Source organism: Branchiostoma lanceolatum, chromosome 1 (genome assembly GCF_035083965.1).
Source record: "Branchiostoma lanceolatum isolate klBraLanc5 chromosome 1, klBraLanc5.hap2, whole genome shotgun sequence".
Lineage (NCBI taxonomy): Eukaryota > Metazoa > Chordata > Leptocardii > Amphioxiformes > Branchiostomatidae > Branchiostoma > Branchiostoma lanceolatum.
Window position 1 is genome coordinate 22161512 of NC_089722.1, and position 22595 is coordinate 22184106.

The 22595-nt window shown below is 41.1% G+C and overlaps 1 protein-coding gene and 1 long non-coding RNA gene across 3 annotated transcripts; one reads left to right on the plus strand and one right to left on the minus strand.

The window, feature by feature from the left end:
* The first annotated feature begins 875 nt into the window (after window positions 1–875).
* On the plus strand, window positions 876–4630 carry LOC136441772 (uncharacterized). The gene is made up of 2 exons (XR_010756927.1): window positions 876–1525; window positions 2468–4630. It is a non-coding gene; the product is annotated as an uncharacterized lncRNA (long non-coding RNA).
* Window positions 3739–22508, minus strand: LOC136441755 (cytospin-A-like). 2 transcript variants are annotated; one of them, XM_066438212.1, is made up of 17 exons: window positions 22345–22508; window positions 19974–20265; window positions 16049–16617; window positions 14938–15124; window positions 13856–14082; window positions 12666–13229; window positions 12174–12311; window positions 11646–11838; window positions 11064–11172; window positions 10526–10684; window positions 10067–10084; window positions 8372–8532; window positions 7582–7750; window positions 6839–6962; window positions 6374–6490; window positions 6141–6200; window positions 3739–5614 (listed from the first exon to the last, which is right to left on the minus strand). In XM_066438212.1, the coding sequence occupies exons 2-17, from the start codon at window positions 20242–20244 to the stop codon at window positions 5522–5524; spliced, it is 3159 nt and encodes a 1052-aa protein (XP_066294309.1). In that variant the 5' UTR covers window positions 20245–20265; window positions 22345–22508; the 3' UTR covers window positions 3739–5521. The 2 variants fall into 2 exon arrangements, with proteins under 2 accessions (XP_066294309.1, XP_066294319.1); XM_066438222.1 differs by lacking the exon at window positions 10067–10084 and having other exon boundaries at window positions 22345–22505.
* Window positions 22509–22595: the final 87 nt, after the last annotated feature.

Sequence of the window (22595 nt, forward strand, 5' to 3'; positions counted from 1 at the left end):
ATTTGTTTTTTTTTCACAATGAAATTGAAATTTGGAGGTAGTACCTCTTCAGTACGTGACAACTTACAGAAAATGTAGACTCGATCACTACAATTGGTACAATGCGAAGGATAATGGGAAATTTATGGCCTAATATCCCATCATTCTGTTTGTGGAATGTCCTGAATATTGTTATCATTCATTTCAAATGGTCGTATTATTGAATGCAAAGTGGAATAAGCCTTTTAAAAAAATCAAACCCCTTTGCGAGCCTTCTGCCATATCCCCATTCCCGAAAAGAGCGAAATCTGGCAATTTGGCGGTCGTCTTTGCCACTTTTCAGGTCGCGGCCGGGAGCGGTACTGCAGATTGGGCTCTCATGGGGTATATTGTATCTAACTGTAAACGTGTGAAAATATATGAGACATTAGACTTAAAACTAGAGAACGCTTTCGCAAACTGCTATATGTGTCATAATGTACATTTAGAATGACCTTAAGACCTTTAAAATCATGAGTTGACGTAAAAAGGATCGATTATTGGATGTTTCGCCGGGAGCCCATGTAACCCCATGGCCGCCCGTTGAAGCGCCACCTACATTCTTGTACATTTTACTTTCTGTAAGAAATGATTAGTCTACGCGGTCTTCATCCTTTTTCCCTGAACGACTTTGGCCTTCGACTCAACTGTTCATTTGCGAATATGGGGTAATGGTTTTTCAAAGAAGCCCGACCTTCACTCAGAAAACAGTTACGATCTTTCACCCCAACATCTGCTTAGAGATTACTTAGGTTGCATTGTTTCAGAAGACATTTGCCCCCAAAATTTTGCTATGATGAATAACGGTATGCTTCCCTTCCCCTAGACCATTAGCCAGGAGAATAGTAAACGTCTCACGCCAACAATCACTTGCTGCTGCTTATAGATTCTTCAGCTTTATTAGAACGATTTTCCCTCAAAGTTGTTTGGCCCCGTAAGAACCCTGTTGGAGCCTAGACTGACGTCATGACACAAACAGGTGAACGACAGCACGGTATGTAGAGATATACAAGTACAACACTGGGCTCGCTTCATGCAAAACACTGTTCCGTTTCCCGTTCTTTGAACCACGACCCGAAGGAACTTTACCAATGATACAATCAAGTTCCTCCTCTATTCTTTCAAGTACGGTCATTATGTCCTTATAATTTTCAAAAGACCAGCGCACAAACAAGTTAATAAACCGGCAGCATGATCTGTTCCCTTAAGTTCAACAACAACACGGCCGCTCACCAAATGATAGTGCGCTCTTCCAAGAATCTTCGTCCATTTTCGGAGGTTGTATGCAAATGAAGGCGGAAACTCGTTCCACTTGCTGGGCACACGGCATGTCACTTGCCTTGCAGTAGGGGAGAGTTGTTTCAGTGTCATCGCAGGCTTTCTGTTTGGCTCCCCGCCCAGTATTCTGTCCGAACGAGGAAACCGTCAGCCACAAGCCAGTCCGTGTAGATCAGAATTGTTCTACTTAAGTTATAGTACCTGCAGAGCTACAAGGCACTACGGACAGGTAAGCTGAGCTTGTATTGTAGACTTTCTTCTTCTATGTCAAAGTTCTACCTGTTTTGTCTTCTCCCTTGCAATGTCTTCAAGGCAAATACATGCGTGCAATTAGTGTCGTATAGAATCCCACTTGGTGCATCACAAGGTCCTGGGTTCGAGTCCCGGTCTAGCCGTGGGGGTTCTGAACTTCGAAATGCGACATGTGGGTCGGGGCTGCAGTTCTTTGTCGTACGCGTAGATCCCTTCTTTGTAAAATCTCCAACCTACGTCTCAAAAGTGTTATGCCCCATGGGTATGCTCGTCATGTAATACTAGTAGAACTGGCCTGGCGTGTTATGCTGTTGACAGTGTACTATGCGCTTCAGCTTCAAGATACAAAGTCATCGCATACATAAGTTCATGGACGGGCCTTAAAGTCGATTGTTGTGAACCTCTGTTTTCAACCAATGATGTCCGTGGATCCCTGTCACTAAAATATGTCTTGGCAAAGAAATTAGCATCCTTCGTCTTAGTGAATTCCCTCCGAAGTACATCATATTGTTAGCAGAACAAGAAAACGCATTCTTTTTACTTAACGCAGAGGGTGTAATAGTTGCAGGATAGATTACGACTTTGGTTGCTTTTGTATTTGTGAGGAAACCGTTAACGCTTCCATGCGTATATATGAGATAAAAAAAAGCGATTGTCTTTATTTACCTTCCTCGTTCTTTGGTCCATACCCCGTGGCCATTTCAGTTCTCGGAATTTGGCTGTGCATGAAATGAGCATTCAACCGTTCCTGTGGTAAAGGTAGTCCCATAGCCTTTTCGAGCCCGTAGGCGCAGTGGGTCTATCGATAATAGAAATTACTCAATCCTCAGTATCCGTAATACTAGTTTACAATGTTATATCTTCAAAGTAAGTACGGTGTTAAAGAATGTTGTATTTCTTCTTTGTTTTCTTTAACCAGGATGTCTGGTACCCAGAACACCACGCTTTGGACGTCAACTCCAACAGAGGCCCTGAACCAAACGACGCAATTCGAAATGACGTCAACAGGGAACGACTTCACCACTGAGCACAACGTAACCATCACAGCGCCGACGACTATGTTACAGAATCAGACGACTTCCTATACCGTGTCTTCTGAGCGGCCTGTGAACGAGTCTACGTTTAGGTCCACCAAGGAGGTTAACCTCCTTGGGTCCACCGTGACGACACCAGCCATCATTTCCTCAGTAACAACAAAACCGGGAGCCGAACGGTCAAGTAGAAGCTACGAAAGCACCAGTACTCTACCAGGTACTCGTAACTGTACATGTGATAATAACGTTAGCATGCTTCTGGTAGGAACCGCCTTAGGTTCCGTGTTAGCCACTTGTGTCGTGTGTGCCATCATCTTTTTAGTTTGGAAAAAATTCTGCCACGAAAAGGGTACCGCATACCGGGACGGCATGGACAACGAGGAAGTACGCGTGGGAAAAAGGTCATCTACAGACGACAACGTCTCTTCCCGGGACCAGGACCAGTCTGAATCTCGTCCCCCAGCGCCTCTCCCGCGGTCCGAGCTACAGGACAGTCGGTACCTGACTTTGACCGATTTGAAGCCCGTGACTTCTGCATCTACCACTGACATTGCCCTTCGGGAAACAGTTGGCAACATTCGCTAACATAAAGCTATTCCAGTCAGGAAGGTTGGTCTTGTTTTACACAAAAAGACCACAATATTTCAGCCAGGAACTTTTCTGATGGATTAGTGGTGCTGTCGCGTGCGGTACAAAAGCGACGTTTAGTTGTAATAATCAGTATTACAGCCACAGTTGACTTCCTCTCACAGTACTGTCTACTTTTTGGCGTGACAAGTAAAGCTGCTGATATTCAGACATGCCAAAAAATGCTAAGCAACAAAACTCTGTTCACTGACATGTAGATTGAGCAGGTTTATGTAGTACATGTGTATATATATTCTGAGAATACGGAAATCTAGATTGAATGTTGAAACACAGGTAGTAACTGTTAACTACCCAATCCTATGTTCAGTTAAGGCGGTTAAAAAGATATTTTTCCATACTGTAACAATGTACATTTTGTACATACTTTTCGAAAAGTGTAGCAGAATTTCTCATTACACGGAAGTTCCAACATGGAACAGATGGGAAGACAAATTTACAAATATAATCTAATATATTATATATATTATATAACATGAATGCAACTCAGAAAACTGCACATCACACTGGGTAGCATTGCAACTTGTATTCATCTGATCAAAACATCATACCAAGACATCCTTATATACCATAAAACACATTTGTCTGGACTTATTATGAGAAATCATTTGTTCTATCACAATGTCATGTTGAACATAGCTAATGGCCTATGGTAAATTGGCCCAACTTGAATAGACAAATTTGAACCACACAAACTGCTTTCATCATGGGGAGGTATTTAGCTCACAAACTGTCTATGTCATCGCAAACGTCCAGAGATTGTAATCGAACACCTGCTTCTTCCATGTTTGCAGAATGTCATTCATATGCACGTGCAAAATGACGTAGATAGTGTGTGAGCAAGATACCCTCTATGACGAAAGCTGTTTGTGTGGTTTTGTCCACTGTTTCATCTATAGTTTGTGTGAATTTGTCTATTATTACAAGAAACACATCTTTAAAGGTACAGGACAGGTATATGGAGTAAGCCTCACATGGAGTCAAAGTTTCTTATGAAGGTAAAGATAAGCATTCAGGTGAAAGATAAACATTGTAGTGCTTAAAGAAGAGTTTTACATGAAAGAGATTCTGATCTATCCATAACCCTACAGTATTGCTAATGTTCCTTTCATTGCTAGAACAATGTATTGTGATCGGAATGTCTTGTTCAACAGCGGTTTTCCATACACCAGAAAACGATGTTAACTATGAACTATCTTAAGTACAAAGTTACAAAGTAGCACCATTGAGTTCTGCTAAATTCCACTAAAACATCATACTAGTAGTAGGCCTTGAGTTGTCTTATACTACATTATGTATCATATACTACATACTGTATCATATAGCCAAGTCAAACAGAGAAATTGTTGTAATACCCCAGTAACTAACTTCTTTCAATACAATTCATATCAGCAAAGACGTAAGCAGAGTCTTCTCTTTTGTTTATCTACCTAAGATCTTAATTCTCCCAGCAACACTTCTGTTCTACACTGCAAAATATATAGATTTTCAACATAAATATACTTCCACACTCAACAATAAATAAAAGTGTTTCCATGAAGATGCAACAAATCTTCAAAACCATCATTTCACTTCTTGAAATAACAAATTTCATCAAAGAAATGCAACACACTATAATTCCTGGGAAGACAGAACACACAGAAACCAAAGGAATGTAGCACGAGTTGGAATTATAATAAATCAAGTTGCTTTACACTCATAACCTTTGGAACAACAGTTAAGTGACATTCCACACAACACCCCCCCCCCCCTTATGGCTTGTACCCGTGTTGTCAAGTACCCATAAAATAATGAAAGCACCAAATATAATATAGACCAGATAGACCAGCTGAGATAGACTACACAAGTATCAATCTGACCATTGAACACAGTGGACTACAACACGCATAAACACAAAACCCTTGTATAGACAATGCAATCAAACCTACATGTACATGCTGGCAGCATGTAATATTGCTAGTCTGTGTAAAGCAAACTCTGCTGTCCAGGGCTGTAATGGCCCCTTCTCATGTTACCGGGGTGGGTGCAGAATTGGGCCGGCCACTAAAGCACAATTCAACAGGCTAGTAATATTGCTGGTAGAAAAAAAGAGTAGTCTTTGGAGTCACATATCTAAATCCATTGACAGTCTGTCTTTTAGGACACAACAATATAAAGTGGTACTGTTGTGACATTTCCTTGACAAGTTTGTAGGGAGTCAAAGTGAGCCAATGGAAATCCTATTTTTTTGAATCAGTGAAATTTGCAACTGTCACTGTGTGAGGCTCTTGAGAGTAGAAGGTGAATTTCAGTCATTACACGTTCTCAAATTTGGCGTAGATGGACGTCACGTAGGCCATGATCGCCTGCCAGTCTGGCCGCTCCGTCTGTACCAACTCGTCCACACTCTAGATGGACACAAAAAAGGAAAACACTCTTTTAAAACACACATAATCTGAAAAAAATGTATAGTACTACAGCAAGTCACAGTTGAAACAGGTGTTTAATCATGTTTTAACCTTTAGCACACTGAAGTAGCCGTTTGGCACCCGATTCTCTATTCAATACAGGGTTAGACAGCAGGGGAAGGTTAAGTCGAGTTCTTAACATTCAGGGTTTTGTGTAACATTCAGCATTGGTGTAAAGGTGCTTGTAATGATTTCAAATATGGGGTGAATACAAAAACACTATATATCCATTTTTGTGGTGACTTCACAGTAGAGGGAGTTTTGCAGTGCTTTAAGTTCGCAGCTGAAACAAGTCTGTAGTACAGTTACTGTAGTTATACATAGGACATTCAATCTGAAAAGATGGAAGGATGCCTACTACATAGGACATGCATGTTTGCAGTGTTATAAATTTGCAGTGGAGAAGTCACCGCAAAGAACACAAAACTAAAACCATTATGAACATTTCAAAATTTACAATACTCACCAGGAAAGTGGGAATTCCAACACTCTCTGCCGCTTGGAAGGCAGTTGTGAAGTTTTTCCTCTGCACATAAATGAGACGATAACAAAATTATGATGATGCACACTACCATTTTGAGGACAAATCCTACAACAAAGAAGCATTGTTATAGTAATTACCGGTACCAGTACATTTCAGTCTATATTTACCATTTCCATTAAATGCTTGAAGAAGTTACCTGCAAAAATTGGACGTACCTTGTTCTGGGCTGTTAGCTCAGAGAACGGCACTTTTTCTGGCAGGTAGGAGTGGAGAAGTGCGCAGAAGGAGAGACCATCGTTCCAACTGGTGCTGAAGTTTGTCACATCTATGCCCTGGAGGGGGAGGAAAGGGTACAAAGATCATTAAGTCCATGTATTTTCAATTCCTGTCTAAAAGAGGTAGGCCTCCTATACATCCTCACATTGTTTCAATTCAAGGCTAATGGTCAAATAACAAATCAGCCAACTTTCTTGTGTATCATACACAAATGTACTAAGTCTCTGAATTTTATCCAGTTGTAGAGTTGGAATTGTCTTTATATATTGTCTACTGGTACCTGGACGTCTAACCTTCATAAATGTACTGTATGTCATTTACAAAAATTGTATTTTTTCTCATTTGAACATCTATATCATGTCACAGCTAAGAACAAAATCACAACAGTTTGAGATGTGTCATACCGTATATCCCTGTGTCTTCCTCTGACACCATTTCAACAGCGCGTTCCTCTTGGATCCTCCCCTCTCCCTCTTCACTAGAGCTGCCAGGGGGTCTCTGACACTGGTGGAGTCTCTTCTGTCATTGCTGTTAGAAAAAAACAGCATGTACATGAAATACAGAATACTGAACAGAATTTAGATAATTATCTGTGATAGATAACATTCACTTTGCTCCATTGGTTTTTCAGAAATTCAGGACATTACAATTACAATTTTCATTATAAGTGTTCCAAACAATCAATTTTCCATCATGATCATGACAGTGCAACTTTCCTTTGATGATTGAGAATGCTTCTCTTCTACTTTGCCTGCATAATATGTGGCCAGCAGAAACTAATGCCTTTTCACAGCTTTGTCATTTATTGCTCAAAGATCTGCACACTTAGCAGATTAGCAAGAAAGGATGATAAGCAAATGAATAAAAATTGTTATAAGAAAACATCTAACACAGGAACTACAATGTGTAATTTAGGAACTATACATTGCAAAATGTAAGAACTACAATTTATTTATCATTTATTTCTGCTTTATCATACTAGGGTGGCTGGGCCCTATGCATTGTACATACAAACAGTACAACATTATATACAAAATTACAAGGCAAAAATCAAACATTAAAATAGTCATTGTCCATGCCAGGTTGTATGTAAAATGTAAAAACTTCATTCTACAATTAACCAAACAATGAGTCTACTAGTACTTACTTATTAGCCGGAGCGGCAGGAACAGGAACCGTCCTTGCTACTTCCTTCTTCTTCAGGATTCCCCTCGCCACGGGGCTCCGAGACTCCGGACCGACCGCGGGCTGCGAGCCTGCTGTCTGATCCTTACTGCTAGGTGGCGCTTCTGGGACATTTTGCAGAGCTTCTAATTCTGTATTGACAGAAACACAAGGGGTCAATTGAAATACAACCACCTTAGAAACAAAACTTACATTGCATTGATAGAAGGCTATACATACGGAGTATACACCACAACCAAACAGTACACAGTGTCAAGAAGTTGTAGCGTCTTTACATTATATCCAGAGCTCTTTGTCTTAGTTCAGCTAGACACTGTTGCTAGTACGTTCAGACTTAAGATGACTAAAATTTTAGCAGAATCCCTCAAACCTAAATACCACAGTCTCTAGTTATGTCTATCTCAAGAGATACCATGAATATTTTTCTAACACAGATTTTTAAAACATATTTACATCTTTGTCCAATGAATGTACTTTGCATTAAAAACTGTAGACTGGACAGGGTTTTCTGAGAGCGCTATCAGACATATGGTGCTTCAGTGCACTGTAAGGTTATCAACAGTAGAAACAGAGCTCTTACAGTAGAAACAGATAAAACAGTATGTTTGCTTTTGGACAGACACATAACAAGTTAAAAGCTAGTATCTCGCAGATATCTTCACATGTCTGGCATAACCATCCCTACAATCATTTGTGGTACCTCCCTTCTTGTGGTTCCCTGAAGAATATTAAGATAACAGAGAAAATCCTACCAGGAATGCTGGGCACACTGCTCCTCCTGCCCCCCTCCCCACCAGGTGATGTGACCTTGCCTTGGGGGGAGTCAGTCTCGTCCTCTAACAGCCGAGGTAAGGACGGGTTGGGCTGGCTGTGTCGCCACTGCGGATTGGCTGTCGAGGCTGGGTTCTTCTCCCTGTAACAGTGAGTAACATTTTTCAAACAGTTAGAAGGCAGAGAAGTTGTCGAAAACTATTCTTAACGATGTTCATATGTTACTTTCAAAGAGGATGGCTTTAGAGGTGAAGTTGGCTGTCATGACTTGAAAGTAGGACCTCCTTAACATGTCAATGTTTTCAGAATGCAAAAGTCTCTCCTTTCGTATTTCAATCACTTCTACACATGAGTACCTGGTTGCAAGACAAGGTCTGACATTATCCATTGCTATATTTACCTTCGCCGAGAAGGTTATGCAGAGGGTAGCGTTTGTCTGTCTGTTTGTTTGTCTGTTTGTAGTGGCACAGGATAACTCGAGAATGCCTTGATGGATTGTCTTGATATTTGGTATGTTGGTAGGTTTTGATGAGACCTAAAAACGATGAGATTTTGGGCCCCCTAGCGGCTTCTTACGGTACTGCAGCGGAACTTCCTGTTTTGATATCTCGTGTTCTGGACATGCTATGGAACTTATTTTTGAGTGGTAGATAGATCTTTGGACAGAGAGTAAGTGGTGTGGGTTTGGGCCCCCTAGCGGCTTTTTTGGAACTGCAGGAGCAGGTTTTGCGTCTGACTTTGAAAGGGAATAACTCAAGAAGGGCTTGATGGATGGTAATGATTTTTGGTAGGTAGATAGCTTGAGTGATGATGTACATGATTAGACACTTCTTATTCAAATCAGTATCTAATTTGCATAATTAATGAGGAAAGTTTATACATCCGCCAAATTCCATGATAGGACTCTGAAACATGTGACATATGTAACTGAGGAAGAGAAAAATATTAATTGATATGAACTATGCAAATAAAGACCTCATTTGCATAATTAATGAGAAAATACTATAACATGATGGCCTTGATGGATGGTCATGATTTTTGGTATGTGGATAGCTTTTGTGATGCTTAGTATGATTGGACGATAATTATGCAAATCAGATTCTAATTTGCATAATTAATGAGGCAACTTTAAAAATCCGCTTTGTTCCATGATATGACAATTCAAATTGTAACTGAGGAAGAGAGGACTGTTGATAGATAGAAAATATGCAAATGTGGGCCTTATTTGCATACTTAATGAGTAACCTCTATTATTCCACACTGGCAAAAGACGGCAATTTCACACATTTAATCCTTTTTTGTGGCATCGGGACGTTATGTGAATGTGAACATCGTTGAATCAAATTATGCTTATAAGGGCCTCATTTGCATAATTGATTATAAATTTGTTCAGCTCATACTTTGGACATGTTATATTTTAAGACAATGAACTGGTATGATTTATGATTGATGAGAAACACTCCTAATACGTCAGTCATAAAGGTTAAAATCATTTGGCGAAGGTATGAGGTCGTGGAACTCTAGTTTGTCAATATAGCAGATCATAGAAAACATGCTTTTAAGTATGCAGCCACACATACATGTACATGTACAGTATCTGTACATTTATTAACATTTACAACAAGGTAAATGTATTAGAACCTTCCGAGCCCTCACAAACAATGACATTTACTTACTCCTCCTCCTCTTTAGGACTGGAAAGCATGTGTGAAGAGGAACATATGCGATAATATAACATGACAGGTTAAGAGTGGGGCAAGAAAGAGAGGTGGAGATACACATCCCCAAGTTGAACCAATCACAAACTTGTCTATAGAAGCCAAAAAGTTAAGCTAGTTAAAATCCATCCTACACCTTTCGGTGTATAGCCCAGTGGCCATCTCCATTTCTAGACATGTAGCTCTTGGGCACCACAGTTGTGCAAGCACTAGATAGTCCACTGGAACTGGTGTCTGTTCAACTACTATACTCAAAACTGTTGAGTGCTAAGCAGAGTGCAAAGTAGTATGCAAGATTTTGCATGCAAGATGTCAGTCTATAACAAAATTACCTCTAGCACACTGAAGTAACCATTTGGCATCCAATTTCCTATTGGTTACAAAGTTAGGCAGCAGGGAGAAGGTTAATTCCCTTACCTGAGTGTCACACCGTGCAGGGTCAGAGGTGAGACTTGTGCGGGCGGTACGGTTGCCGTGGGCGATGGTGGACTCTGAGACGCCACGTTGAAAGACTTGACCAGGTTTTTAACGTTGATGGGGGAGGCATTGTCTGGTCTCTTCACACCTGCTCCCTGTCTGTAAAAGAAAAGCATTAAGAGTTTTACCTGGTGACTAGCACCGAGTATGAAATAAGTGTCATATTTTGAAGTTTTTGGACAGCTAACAATAAGTAATATGCTATAATTGTGACCCTGACACATGTCCATACTACCATTAAAACTTAAATGATAAAACTGCTCCCTGTCTGTGAAAGCAAAGTACAAAGAGTTAGACCTTTGACCTTGTGACTAGCATCAAGTATGAAAACCATTTTCATATTCTAAAGTTTTTGACAGCTAACAATAAGTAATCTGCTATCCTTGTGACCTTGACACATGTCCGTACTACACTCCTCCATAAAACTTTGATGATAAAACTGCTACATTCTAACTAACAGAAAAAGGCAAAAGGTTACCTAAGAGCTGACAGGTCCTTCTCCACAGAGGCTAGATAGTCCTGCACCCTGCCCTGTATCTGTGGATCCTTCTGTTTGGGTGTGGTCTCTCCACTGCTGCCGGGACTAGCTGTGATGGGTAAGAACAAGACAAAGAATCATCAGAATATAGAGGATGAGTCATTTCATTAAAAATTTCTATTATCAAATTCAACATATTTGAATAATCTTATAGTTGGTCTTCTTCATGACCTCAGCATACCTATTTTCTATGTCATAACAACACCTCCAAGAAATATCTATAGTTTCTCGTATGTCTAGTTTGATTGTAGTTGATTATGAAAATACGGTTTTGATTAACATTATACATGTATGTGTCCATTGATCACTTCCATGTCACTCTATGGTAAACACAGACAACAGACAGACCTAAAACCTAACCATAAATTAGTAGTCGCTTCCATTAACCCCGGACCTGTCATGTTCCCACTCACTCCCTATACTGAGCATATTCAAATAACTACATGTACACACACACACAGAAGAACATAACAAACAGAAACACCTAAAACAAAGCCTCTGTACAGGAAGGTAATGACCCACCATGGACACTGTGTAGTCTCTGTTTCAGCTCGTTGTAGTCCTTCTTCAGCTGCAGCAGTTCCTCCTGAGCCTCCGTTCTCATGTCGTTAGCGATGACGACCGCGGTCTGCAGGTCGGCCTGGAACTGTCGCCACTCCTCCGCATCGGTCTCACGCTGTCGCTGAGCATTGGTCAACTCTTGCTCCAGATCACCCTGGAAAACCAATTATGTTAAGGACAAAACAGTTCACGAACACAGAATCTACATAAATATAGAATACTATACCATATAGAATACTATACCATACCACCCAAGTACCAGCCTGACTGCCGATTGGATCAATTTTCAACAGCGACGCACATGAACCCGGCGCAATGCATTGGAATTATTTGATAAAAGCCTGTGCAATATAGTAAAGCACGGACCAGTCAAGAACACATGTATGGAACTTTATCCTGGCCAAGGTATGACATAAATGTGACACGTGCCAACACATGGAAAGTCTGAAGCGGCCTGACTGTCATTGAAATCCCTCAAAAATAACTTACTTTTTGCTGCTTGAGGTTTTTGATGGCTCCTTGCAGTTCGGAGATGAGGATGGAATCTTGTCGCTTTTCGGAGACATGACTCTGCGCTGTCCGCTCAAGCTCTTCGGCCGACTCACGCAGACCAGAAATCTCATCATCCTGAGGAAGAAAATCACAAAATGATTATTTATCACATTCAAATTATGATTCTATCATCTCAAGAAACAAATTGAGTGACAAAAGGCTCAAATTCAGAGCCACAGTCAAATGCTGTATTGACCCAGCTAATTATAACCAGGCTTTTATGAAAGAGATGGTGTAGGGAAATATTGTCATAATCCTTTGGAAAAAAAGAATGCTTGTAACTGTTAAACAGTAATAAGCAAAAATATTGCAGGCTTAACTCTGATATGCAAATGAATGGAGTATATAGATAAACATAGGACTCTAAATTCAATGCCTAAGACACAAATTATCACAAATGATAATTACAATTTTAAGTGTGATTTTTACCTTCATTCTAACTTCAGCTGTCATATGATCCAGCTGGAATTTCAGGTCTCTGATGTCATCATTAGCACATGTCCTGTCAGCCTCGAGTTTCTGCACCCTGTCCTCGAGTCGAGCCAGCTCTCTGCTCTTCTTCCCGAGCGACCGTTCCAGCTCCGCGCACCGCGACTTCGCACGTTCCGCTTCCACCTGTGCATTTCCTATCGCGCTGTCTATCACGTCCTGGGATTCTGGAATGTCCGACGGTATCGTTGCGGCATCCGCGCTCGCCGTAGCTTGCCCGTCCTTCCCTCTTTCCGAGCTTGACGAGCTTGATCGTCGTACGCGTCTCATAGCCTCCCCAATGATTGGACTAGCGGGAGCGCTGAGATGAGACGTAGATGTGGACTTCTCCAGTTTGGGTTGCTTCTGGGCGAGAAGAGTCTTCAGCTCGTCCACCTCTGCTCGGCTCTGCTCAAGTCGCTCAGTCTGCTGGCGTAGGGACTCCATGATGACAGCGTTTTCTTTTTGAAGCTGTTCGTTCTCGGAGGAAATTTCCTCAACAGTCATCTGTTGTTCAGTCAGCTCCTATTAAAACAAGAAGTCAGTGAAACAGTCAGTGAAAGTTAATTCAACGCAACTTGTAAAATTGACTCTAATAGCTGTCTGTTTCTAAGTGTTGAAGAGAAGAAATATTTTGCCTGAAGATTAGATTCTCTGGAGTTGTGTTTTAACCCTCTCCCTGCTGCCTAACCACATAATAAATACAAAGTTGGTGCCAAATGGTTACTTTAACAGACAGAAGGTTAACATACTGAGAAAACAGCAGCCGACTGTGAATGATGATGACTATGTCCATGGTTGTTCTTGAACTTGAATTCCAACTTCAACATCACATAAGATACCTTTAAGTTGAGGTTTAGCTTTTCTCTTTTACTTTTTTGCCATCTCACTGATGGAATAGACTAAAGGGATGCTAGATACATGTACAGAAAGAAAACACACACACACAAAAACTAGTTCTACCACCTTACTCTACTTACTTTTGCCCTTCACTTTTTGTCACTCTGGTGAGACATTCATATCTGCATGTATATCATATCGAAAGAGCTGCAGAAACCAAAACAATCAAACAGACACACTGAAAATTATACCTCCGAACCCAGAAGTGACAAACAAACAAACAAACAACATTTAACAGACAACAAACGGACCTGAATGGTAGCCTCCAGCTCCTCGCTGACGCTCTGTTGGTTCTCCTCCATGGCGATGATCCTCTCCTGTAGATCGACCATGGACACCTCGCTGCCGGTCGTGCAGTCCGGCATGCTCCCACTGCCCAGGAGGTCGCCCGAGTCCTGACTCAGGTTGTCGGGCGTGTCGCTCCTCCCTCCACTCAGGTTAGCCTCCACATCGCCCTGGAGTAGATCCTCCATGGAGCCTGGGGGGAGGGGGGCATGTTAGGTATGTATAACATTTAAAGTCAGGTGATTTACATTGATGATGGTTAGACACCCAGGTAATAAGATACGCCAAAAGACAGTTACTTAAGCAATTGAATATAACTTTGAAATAGTCAGCATCCATTATCTTTCGTCAGTGACTAAAGGCAAGTCAGGCTTAAACGTCTGTTTCAAAATTATATCAAAATTGAGTTGCTTGTCTTTTGGCGAGTCAGGTAATTTGTTATAACATGTACAGTCCAAACTGCCCAAGAAGACCACTCGGGGGACCGATAAAAATCTGGTCTATGTAGACAAGTGGTCACTATAGACAAGATTCTTAAATGCTTGTGCCAAAATCATCTAAGATACCATCGAAAAGTAGTCACATTGGCCAGGTGGTTCTTATGTAGAGGTGGTCACTTGCACAGGTCTGACTGTATATTGTATCTCAGAGTTTTAACTATTGTGCCTTTTATATATTGTACCTACACTATATATTAGGAGCAATATGCTCACCAGCATTTATTGGTTTGTGACCATAATCTTATTAAGACCTACCGTTATCCAATGGTATCAAAGTACTATTACCTTGTATACTTTTGACAAATCATAACAAGATATGTTTGAATAAATGCTGGAGGTTTTATCTTAGTAAAGTCAAGTCAATGCCTTAGTTCATGTAGGATTCCCTTTTTTCTTTTGTGTAATCGTATCATTGATTCTCAGTATTATTAGCTGCTAGGCTGGCAGTGCGTCACTTGATGGACAATGATGAACAGCACTGAGGTATGTATTGGCTCCACACTTGACTAAAGAGGGTGACAAAATTAAAGACTTTACGGTATACAAACCTGGGGAGGAACTGGAAGCACTCAAAGGCCCCCCAGGCGCTGCAGGTGCACCCTCGACCACGCTCATCATGGAGGAGGCCTCGGCACCTGTGGCGCCTTGTTGCAACAACAACAACTCCTTTTCTGCATCAGTCTTCTGGTCCAGTGACAGACCCAGGGCACTGAGTCTTTCCCTCAGGAGACGATTCTGTGGGGATAAACAGACGCTTTTAAAACTGAAGATAAAGCCAGCATCCTTCCAGTCTTGTAAATATGATATTGGGAAATAACTGCCTTCAGATTTGATAAAAATAGGCGGAGAAAAGAAATCATACAGGAGCTACTCAAGGCGCAACTGGATATGACTTTGGAAACATAGCTTCCACTGACTGTTTCCAAAATCATATCCAGTTGCTTGAATAGCTCTACTAGTATCTTATTACCTGGATGTCCAACCTACATTGACATATCAATAGGAATCATCTTTTTGTGCGCAGACAATGTCCATTCAATCATGATAGGCTTATCATCTACATGCATACTCAAATACTAAAACAAGCTCTCATGATTTAATTGTAAGAATAATCTATTAGAAATCTCCTACCTTCCTAAAACTACCCTTGAAAGCAAAAATTTTGGAGTGACTTCACCAAAATACAGTACCACTCGTCACAATGACATGAAACCAGTTCATGAATTATGGACAGTGATATGGTTTTGCTCATTAGTGTAATCTGATATGCAGATGTCCAAGAGAATGTCCCGACCAAATGCAATTACCATCCATTACTGCTTATTTACATAAGGTCATTCAATGGTGAATGCTGTGTAATACTAGGAAATGGGTTAATAATGAATTTTGCTTTCAAAATACAGAACAAGCACCAATAAATAATCTTGATCAGGAAATTTGGAATCAAAAAAGGGCTTAATATTTTGATAAACATATCTCCAATTATGTTTTCTTGTCATCTTTGCTTTTTGTACTGCAATCATAACTGTTAAATTTCTTTTACTCTTTTCAAGGCTGAAAAATTGCTGAACGAGCTTTAATTAAATCAGAATGACTGAGATTAAATGATAAGATGAAGATATATTTGCTGAGGTTTTCAAACAGGAATTCCAGTCCCACCTCGCCGCGGAGTCCCGTCAGTTCCTGGCTGATGGTCTGGTTCTGCTGTTGTAGCTGTTCGATCATCTTCACGAGGGTCTCGTGTACGCTGTTCCGCTCCTCGCCGCTCGTGGCGGGGCCCTGTTCCACCTGCCGTTCCAGCAGCAGCCGAACCTGTCGCAGCTCCTCCTTCAGCACGTCCATATCGATCCGCGACGCGACCGGGCGGGTGGTAACCTCGTTATCCCTCCCCGAGGAAACACGTGTGGGAGCCACGGGCTGCACCCTCTTGTCGCTGGGACGCGACTTGGACGCTCCAGTCTTGTCTTTCGAAAGTCTTCTGGAGCTGCTGTCTGACTTGGTCCTCTCCTTGGGCAGTTTCTCCTTGGAAGCGTCTGTTTTTGCTGCGGTTTCCTTGGCTGCAACGCTCTTCTCCTTAGTGTTTTCTTTAGTTGTGACTGTCTTGTCCTTGCTGCCGCCATTTTCTCGGGCGGGAACATTTTTCTCGCGGCATCCGCCGTCCTTTGCTGAAGTGGAGGATGCATTTGAAGAGCTGCTGGTTTTCCTGGGAGCTACTGCAGTGGCAAGGCCTAGAAATGTACAGGAAAAAGCTGTTGTAAGTGGACTCTATTCCTTGTGACTGAAAATGGTGATACATGCAAATGTACTCCTTTACATGTAATTTCAGCTAAATAACATTTGAAGTACAAATTTTCACTTGAAACTGAACACATTTTCACCAGTCCCTGTCTGTAACTTACTTCTTGCAAATGGAGCACCATCCTTTGAATGAAGATCACCACAAGCATCCATTGTCCTTTTCTCTTTCAAAATCAATATCTTACTCGATAACCTTATTCTAAACATTTATCCATAGTGTAGTAACAGTCAGGGTCCAAACCTCCAAGTTGATTCTGGTTCACAGACAATTATTCTTACAGAAAACTGCCACATGGACGATGAAGTATGTGGCAAAACTAGATGTCTAGTCCTTTTGAATGCAAACCTAAAGTGCATTGACCAGGAGTAGCAGCTGGTAGTTCAGACCGTACGTCATTCTAGTACATAAAAGGACAAAGTTTACATGAGGATTCTAAAGGATGACTCTCGTATCTTTTTTTGTTACAGGTTAGACTAAAGCTAAATAGAAAGCTTACAGGTTTTACTGGGTATTCAGAACAGTTATTTTCTTTACGTCATGCCATTTCAAGTGGTCTTTAACCAAGTGTTTTTCATACTAGAATCATATGCCCCCTTCATTCAGAAAATTTCCTTTTGAAGTAACTGTAGTTGGCTCAAGTTGAAGATTTGGCATTTTTGGGGGTCTTTTCTCATTCAACCACTCCAGTTGCAGGTGACATCATCTCATCTTGTTCTTTGTGCTTGAAAATCCATCAAAAGGTATTGGACAAATAAAGCAAGTGAAAGCAGCTGCCTTTGACCATGAGATTGACATTGTTTAGGGCCATTCCATTTCACAATAGGGGAGGAGGGCATTTCGATATGAGGAGGAATTCTTAGAGTTAGAGATGGTAAAGTGCAGGAAGAAAGGGGAAGTTAGTAGACATAAACTGTGTTGTACATGAACAGTCAGTATAAAAAATACACACAGGGAAATCGTCTGCCAGCTACGACACCCAAAACCCCCACCCACACCACCACTGACAGATATTTCAGGATTTCTGGTGGCTCATCATGCTGAGAGGGTTAAGGATCTGAGGTTAACTCAATGTAATGTGAAATACCTTTGGGCGATTGTACTTAGACTAAACAAGCTCTTACAGACGGCTGCCAAAAAAAAAAGTTCAAGAGGAAGGTCGAGTACCTCTTCCAGTGATTCTGCTACATGTTTTTCTGGCAAAGTGGTGCTGGTGAAAATATCAAATTTAACTAGCTTTAATGTCAAGTTTGACGTGAACTAGTGCAAATAGAGGTAGAATCTACACTCTAAAGTACAGTAGAATCCGCTTAACTGCACACCCCATTTGCCAGCGTATTTGGTGCAATTATCCGGCTAGTGCAATTATGCGAAATTGCCCAGCTGGACGGGTAGTACACAGTATCATACAGGAGGTGAATACTTTATAAACCTCGATGTGCTGTATGAACTTGTTTGCACGCATTTAGATGTTAGAAAGCTTTCGTTATACAGGTTCAGTGCGGTAACACCGTAGATTCCACCTCTTGTTAGGGCCACGTTTATGTATTAAAACAGTAAATTTCAAATTCTCAGGAAAGACGTCTCAGGACACAGTGAGTGAAATCAGTAAGCGCCAGCAGCAGTATGTGAATATAGCGCTGCCGCGAACCTAAAACCGCCGACAACACCCCATGTCATCCGCGAAATTAAATCCCCACGAACTTAAATACATTCACAGTAATAAGACAGTGTACAGATAGAGACCAATCTTTATTGAGTACAGCATGCTGTCTGTCAAAACGCAATACCGCCTTTGGCAGGCGTGCGTCTCTTTATGCTGACGACACGCCCCGTGACCCGCCCAGGACCTCCCATACGATCGCTATCAACGTGATTGTCAATGGAGACCACCTTCCTTAAAGTTTGTAAGTGAAAACAATTTTAGACAAATCGGCGGTATTGTGCCTCTACATAGGCACTTATCGGCTCATTTGTACCGCGTTTGCCGATTTTAGCGCACCTTTTTAGTTAACTTGTCGAGGATTTTTGAAACATTTTGGTGCAATTATCCGGCATTGGTGACCATGCGCGGTGCAGATATGCGGAGTCACTAACAATGCAGTGAATGGGAACCGGTTTGGGATTTTGGGATTCGGTGCAGTTAAATGGAATGTGCGTTTATCCGAGGTGCAATTAAGTGGCTTCTACTGTACAGTGCTGTACTTTACTCACCTTCTTCAGGAGAGTCGTTATCTTCTAACATGGTTGCACAAACAGAATTGTCCAGATGAAAATTATCATCAGTATTCAGTACATTTTTGTACAATCACAAAGCAAATGAAATATATCAGCAAATTAAAATTCAGAAAACCCACATTCAGGAAACAACATTAAATGCAATGATTTACTGCTTCCCACACAATTTGTAAGACTGATCTACTTTATTTAGAGCATGGCTACGTATATTTGGTGGGTGGTTGAATTAAATGTAAATAATGAGTTAGGTACATTTTTTAATGTACATGTACCATCGTCACTGTGCTGTAAGTATGTATTGGCAAAAGTCTCAACTTCTAAAAGTTGTTTGATGATGCCTACAATAAGTACAGAGAATTCTGTATAATTTGTAATGAACTACCCCCATGCAGACCCCCAAAGTGTGACAGACAAAAAAAAACATAAATGGCCTAAGGACAGGTATTCAAATGTCAGTACCAATTAGATACACCAAACTAAAACATGCAACCCATCAGGTTTCCAATACATATCCAAATCCGCCTGACTTTTGACATAATTAATAACGTGACAGATCAAGGACATTATAATGTCCTTGGACAGATGGAGTCAGAGTAGTTTGGCTAGAAAGGTATAATTACATCATATGTACTGCCATGTGATTGGTTACATCATATGTACTGCCATGTGATTGGTTACATCATAAATACTGCCATATGATTGGTTACATAACATGTACAGCCAAGTGCCCAAACCTTCCTGCCAGATAATGAGGTTTAGGTTCTGCCAACAAAAGTGGGGGAAGGAAAGCTGGGACCAAAAGATAAACCTTACAAACAACACTGGAGGAAACAGGATAATGTCACGATAAGATCTAAAAAAGTGATGGTAGCACTAGTAATATACTAATAATTCTTAGGCTACTGGTTTGAAGCTGGGAATACTTAATGTCCAAATACAGTATAAATTGGTGTCTCATATTCAACAATCTGAAATCATACAATTTGCATCTGCAAAATATGTGACTCTCACATGAAAAGCAACAACAAAGTAAGTAGACACAAAACTCACCCAGACTTGACTTTGGCCTGGCTGGGACCCTCCTGGAGGAAGCTGTTGGGTCGTCTGCCAGGTGCTCCTGACTGCGGCTGAGGTAGTGTCTGCTCCTGCTGATCACAGCTGCACTGCTGGTCACCTGGCCAGGTGTCGACGACGACCGCGCTGCTGACGCCATCAAGTCAGACCTTCCCACGCCGCGAAAGCTGCCTACGCGACTACCCGCCAGGCTTGACGGAGGCCGAAAACCGGCGGACGTCCCAAAAGGCGGTCTGGATCTCTTCATAGTGGTCTAGATGGGTGCCACCTATGAAAATATAACAGAACAATAAAACATCAACAATAGGAACTTACATACTTTTATAAACAGAAAAACATACATAACATTAACAGAACAAAACAAACCTTACTGCCATGACAAAACACTTTTGTATGGCAGGCTACCCACAGTTTTTAGTTTTACTGGTAAGTTCCAATCTACATTTCAAAAACTGTGGCGGAGTCTTACTCCCTTCAGCTACCTGATATTCAGTGATAATTCTTTCTGTGTGTGACATTTTGCATTTAGCTAATCTTCCAGAGGTTATCACAAGGTCAAACACTAAATGTACTCACAGTACCTTATGTTAAATTGTATATACTAGATATACATTACAATGACATACTAGTAGTAGTAGGTTAACTGTGTCAGCAAAGTTTCACCTTGATCTTTTTGGCCTATTGCTTATGTGTTCTGTCCTAAGCTAAAGACTCTTTCAAACTCTTACCATTGGTATGCAAGTCAAGGCTGTGGGTGACACAGGAATTTGGCTCTTGACCTTTTGGGCCAGAAGCCGGTCAACTAAATATTGGACCACCCATGCTACACCTGGAGTGGGGAATGAGATGAGAGAGGAGAGGCTGATGCCAAGATCGGATCAAACATGATCTCTGACTTCAGGACTGACAGGCCTGACCTAGACACTTCTGAGAACAAGAACCTGTATGGTTTGGACTCAATCAGTAGAGAGGGGCTGTGTTGGCGTAGGGGTATTAAAGGGTGTTTGGCCCAGAAGCCAGAGGTCCTGGGCTCAAATCCCATGATATGCCCTTGACTGGCTTGAGAAAGGCACTTTATGCAAATTATTTTCCTCACTCCACCCAGGTGTAAAAATGGGTACCTGATTTCTGTTTGGGAGGTAAAAGGAGGTGGAAGGAGAGGGTTGGGCCTTTTTTTAGAGATGGGCCACTGCAGATGAAAGGTCCAGACAGCCAGACAGAGCCCAGTGGGGGGTTGAGGTTCAATGCTGTCAGGGGTTAAAGGCCAAGGGCAAGGACAGGCTTTATGCTCCAAGGAAAATGGGGCAAAGATGTGACTATGACTATATCAAAATAACTTTATATTCATATGGTTGAATAGAGTAAGACTTTGAAATCAAATGACTAAAATATTTTCCTCACAAATATTTCATTCAATCATTATCTAGCAGTTCATCTACTAGTAAAGAGGTTTAAAGAGAGACCTTGGCCTTTCCTGTCACAAGATGTTAAAGGCTGAAATGGCTTCCTGTTGTTGTTATGAATGATTGAATCTTAACCAAGGGCCTTTATCTTTCGAAGCTCTATAATGAATCATTATGTATATTTATGATATGGTGGTGCAGCATCAGACTTCAAAAGCCAACACTAGATTTGTATTGAAAATGTTGAAATTTTCGAAGTGACTTAATGTTCGTCTTTTGTGGTAATCTCTTCACCGCAACCTAAAACCTCCACGCAAATTGTCTTTTGTGGTAATCTCTTCACCGCAACCCAAAACCTCCACGCAAATTTTTTTTCTGACTAACTTCTGCCTGCCTGCCCTCTTCACCTGTGAACTAAAACACTGCGAAAAATCAGAGTCTCACATTTTCTCCCAACTGCGAGATGATTTCCCTGCAAACCTAAAGGCACTTACACTTACAGTATGATAAAGATGATAAAGATGTGTGTACATTTCACGGATAAGAATAAATTATGTATTGAATTGAATTGAATTATATTCTGATGTAGACCGTTACTTAACAAAAATCTATGAATCAATTATATTTTCATCTATGAAATTTCATGAGTTCTGTTCACTTCTTTTTCCTGATCCACCACATCTTTCATTAAAATAACGCACTTCACAACACCAAAGATTCTACTCAACTCTAGTATACTCTAAAAAGTAGTAAACGCTGCTCAATTATGCAGCGTGAAATTGTAATTAAAATTCTGCCTAAATAAATATAACTTGGGGAGGGGGGCACGATGTGATTTTGCTCATTCACGTGAAAACAATGACCAGTTTGGCGTGAACAAAAGCTTTCTAAGTTAGTCTACAGTGTGTAGCATCAGCGCTAGCGTAAGAGCGTGAGAGACTTACCGGCTTTCTGTCTGCAGTCAGATTGCCCCGCCAAATTTCAGTGAACCACAAAAGGACAGGAAAGAGTAACCCGAGACGAAACGCAAGTGTTTTTGTTTGAACGGGGCAGAAGCCTACTTCCGGGATGACAGGCGCTATGTCCGGTTCTATCCACTTTATCAGAGGAACTTTGAAATATACAATTGTACGTTAAGGGTCTAAAAGTCACCATTTAAATACATTTCCTATGAAGGTACGATTTATTATATTTT

Bases quoted from the DNA above. Each gene is read 5' to 3' on its own strand.
- LOC136441755 (XM_066438212.1), bottom strand. From the start codon at position 20,244: ATGAAGAGATCCAGACCGCCTTTTGGGACGTCCGCCGGTTTTCGGCCT. The intron at 14,083-14,937 runs GTTTGTATACCG...CCCTCCCCCCAG, and splicing joins TGCTTCCAGTTCCTCCCCAG to GCTCCATGGAGGATCTACTC. The intron at 13,230-13,855 runs GTCCGTTTGTTG...TTGTTTTAATAG, and splicing joins AGCTGGAGGCTACCATTCAG to GAGCTGACTGAACAACAGAT.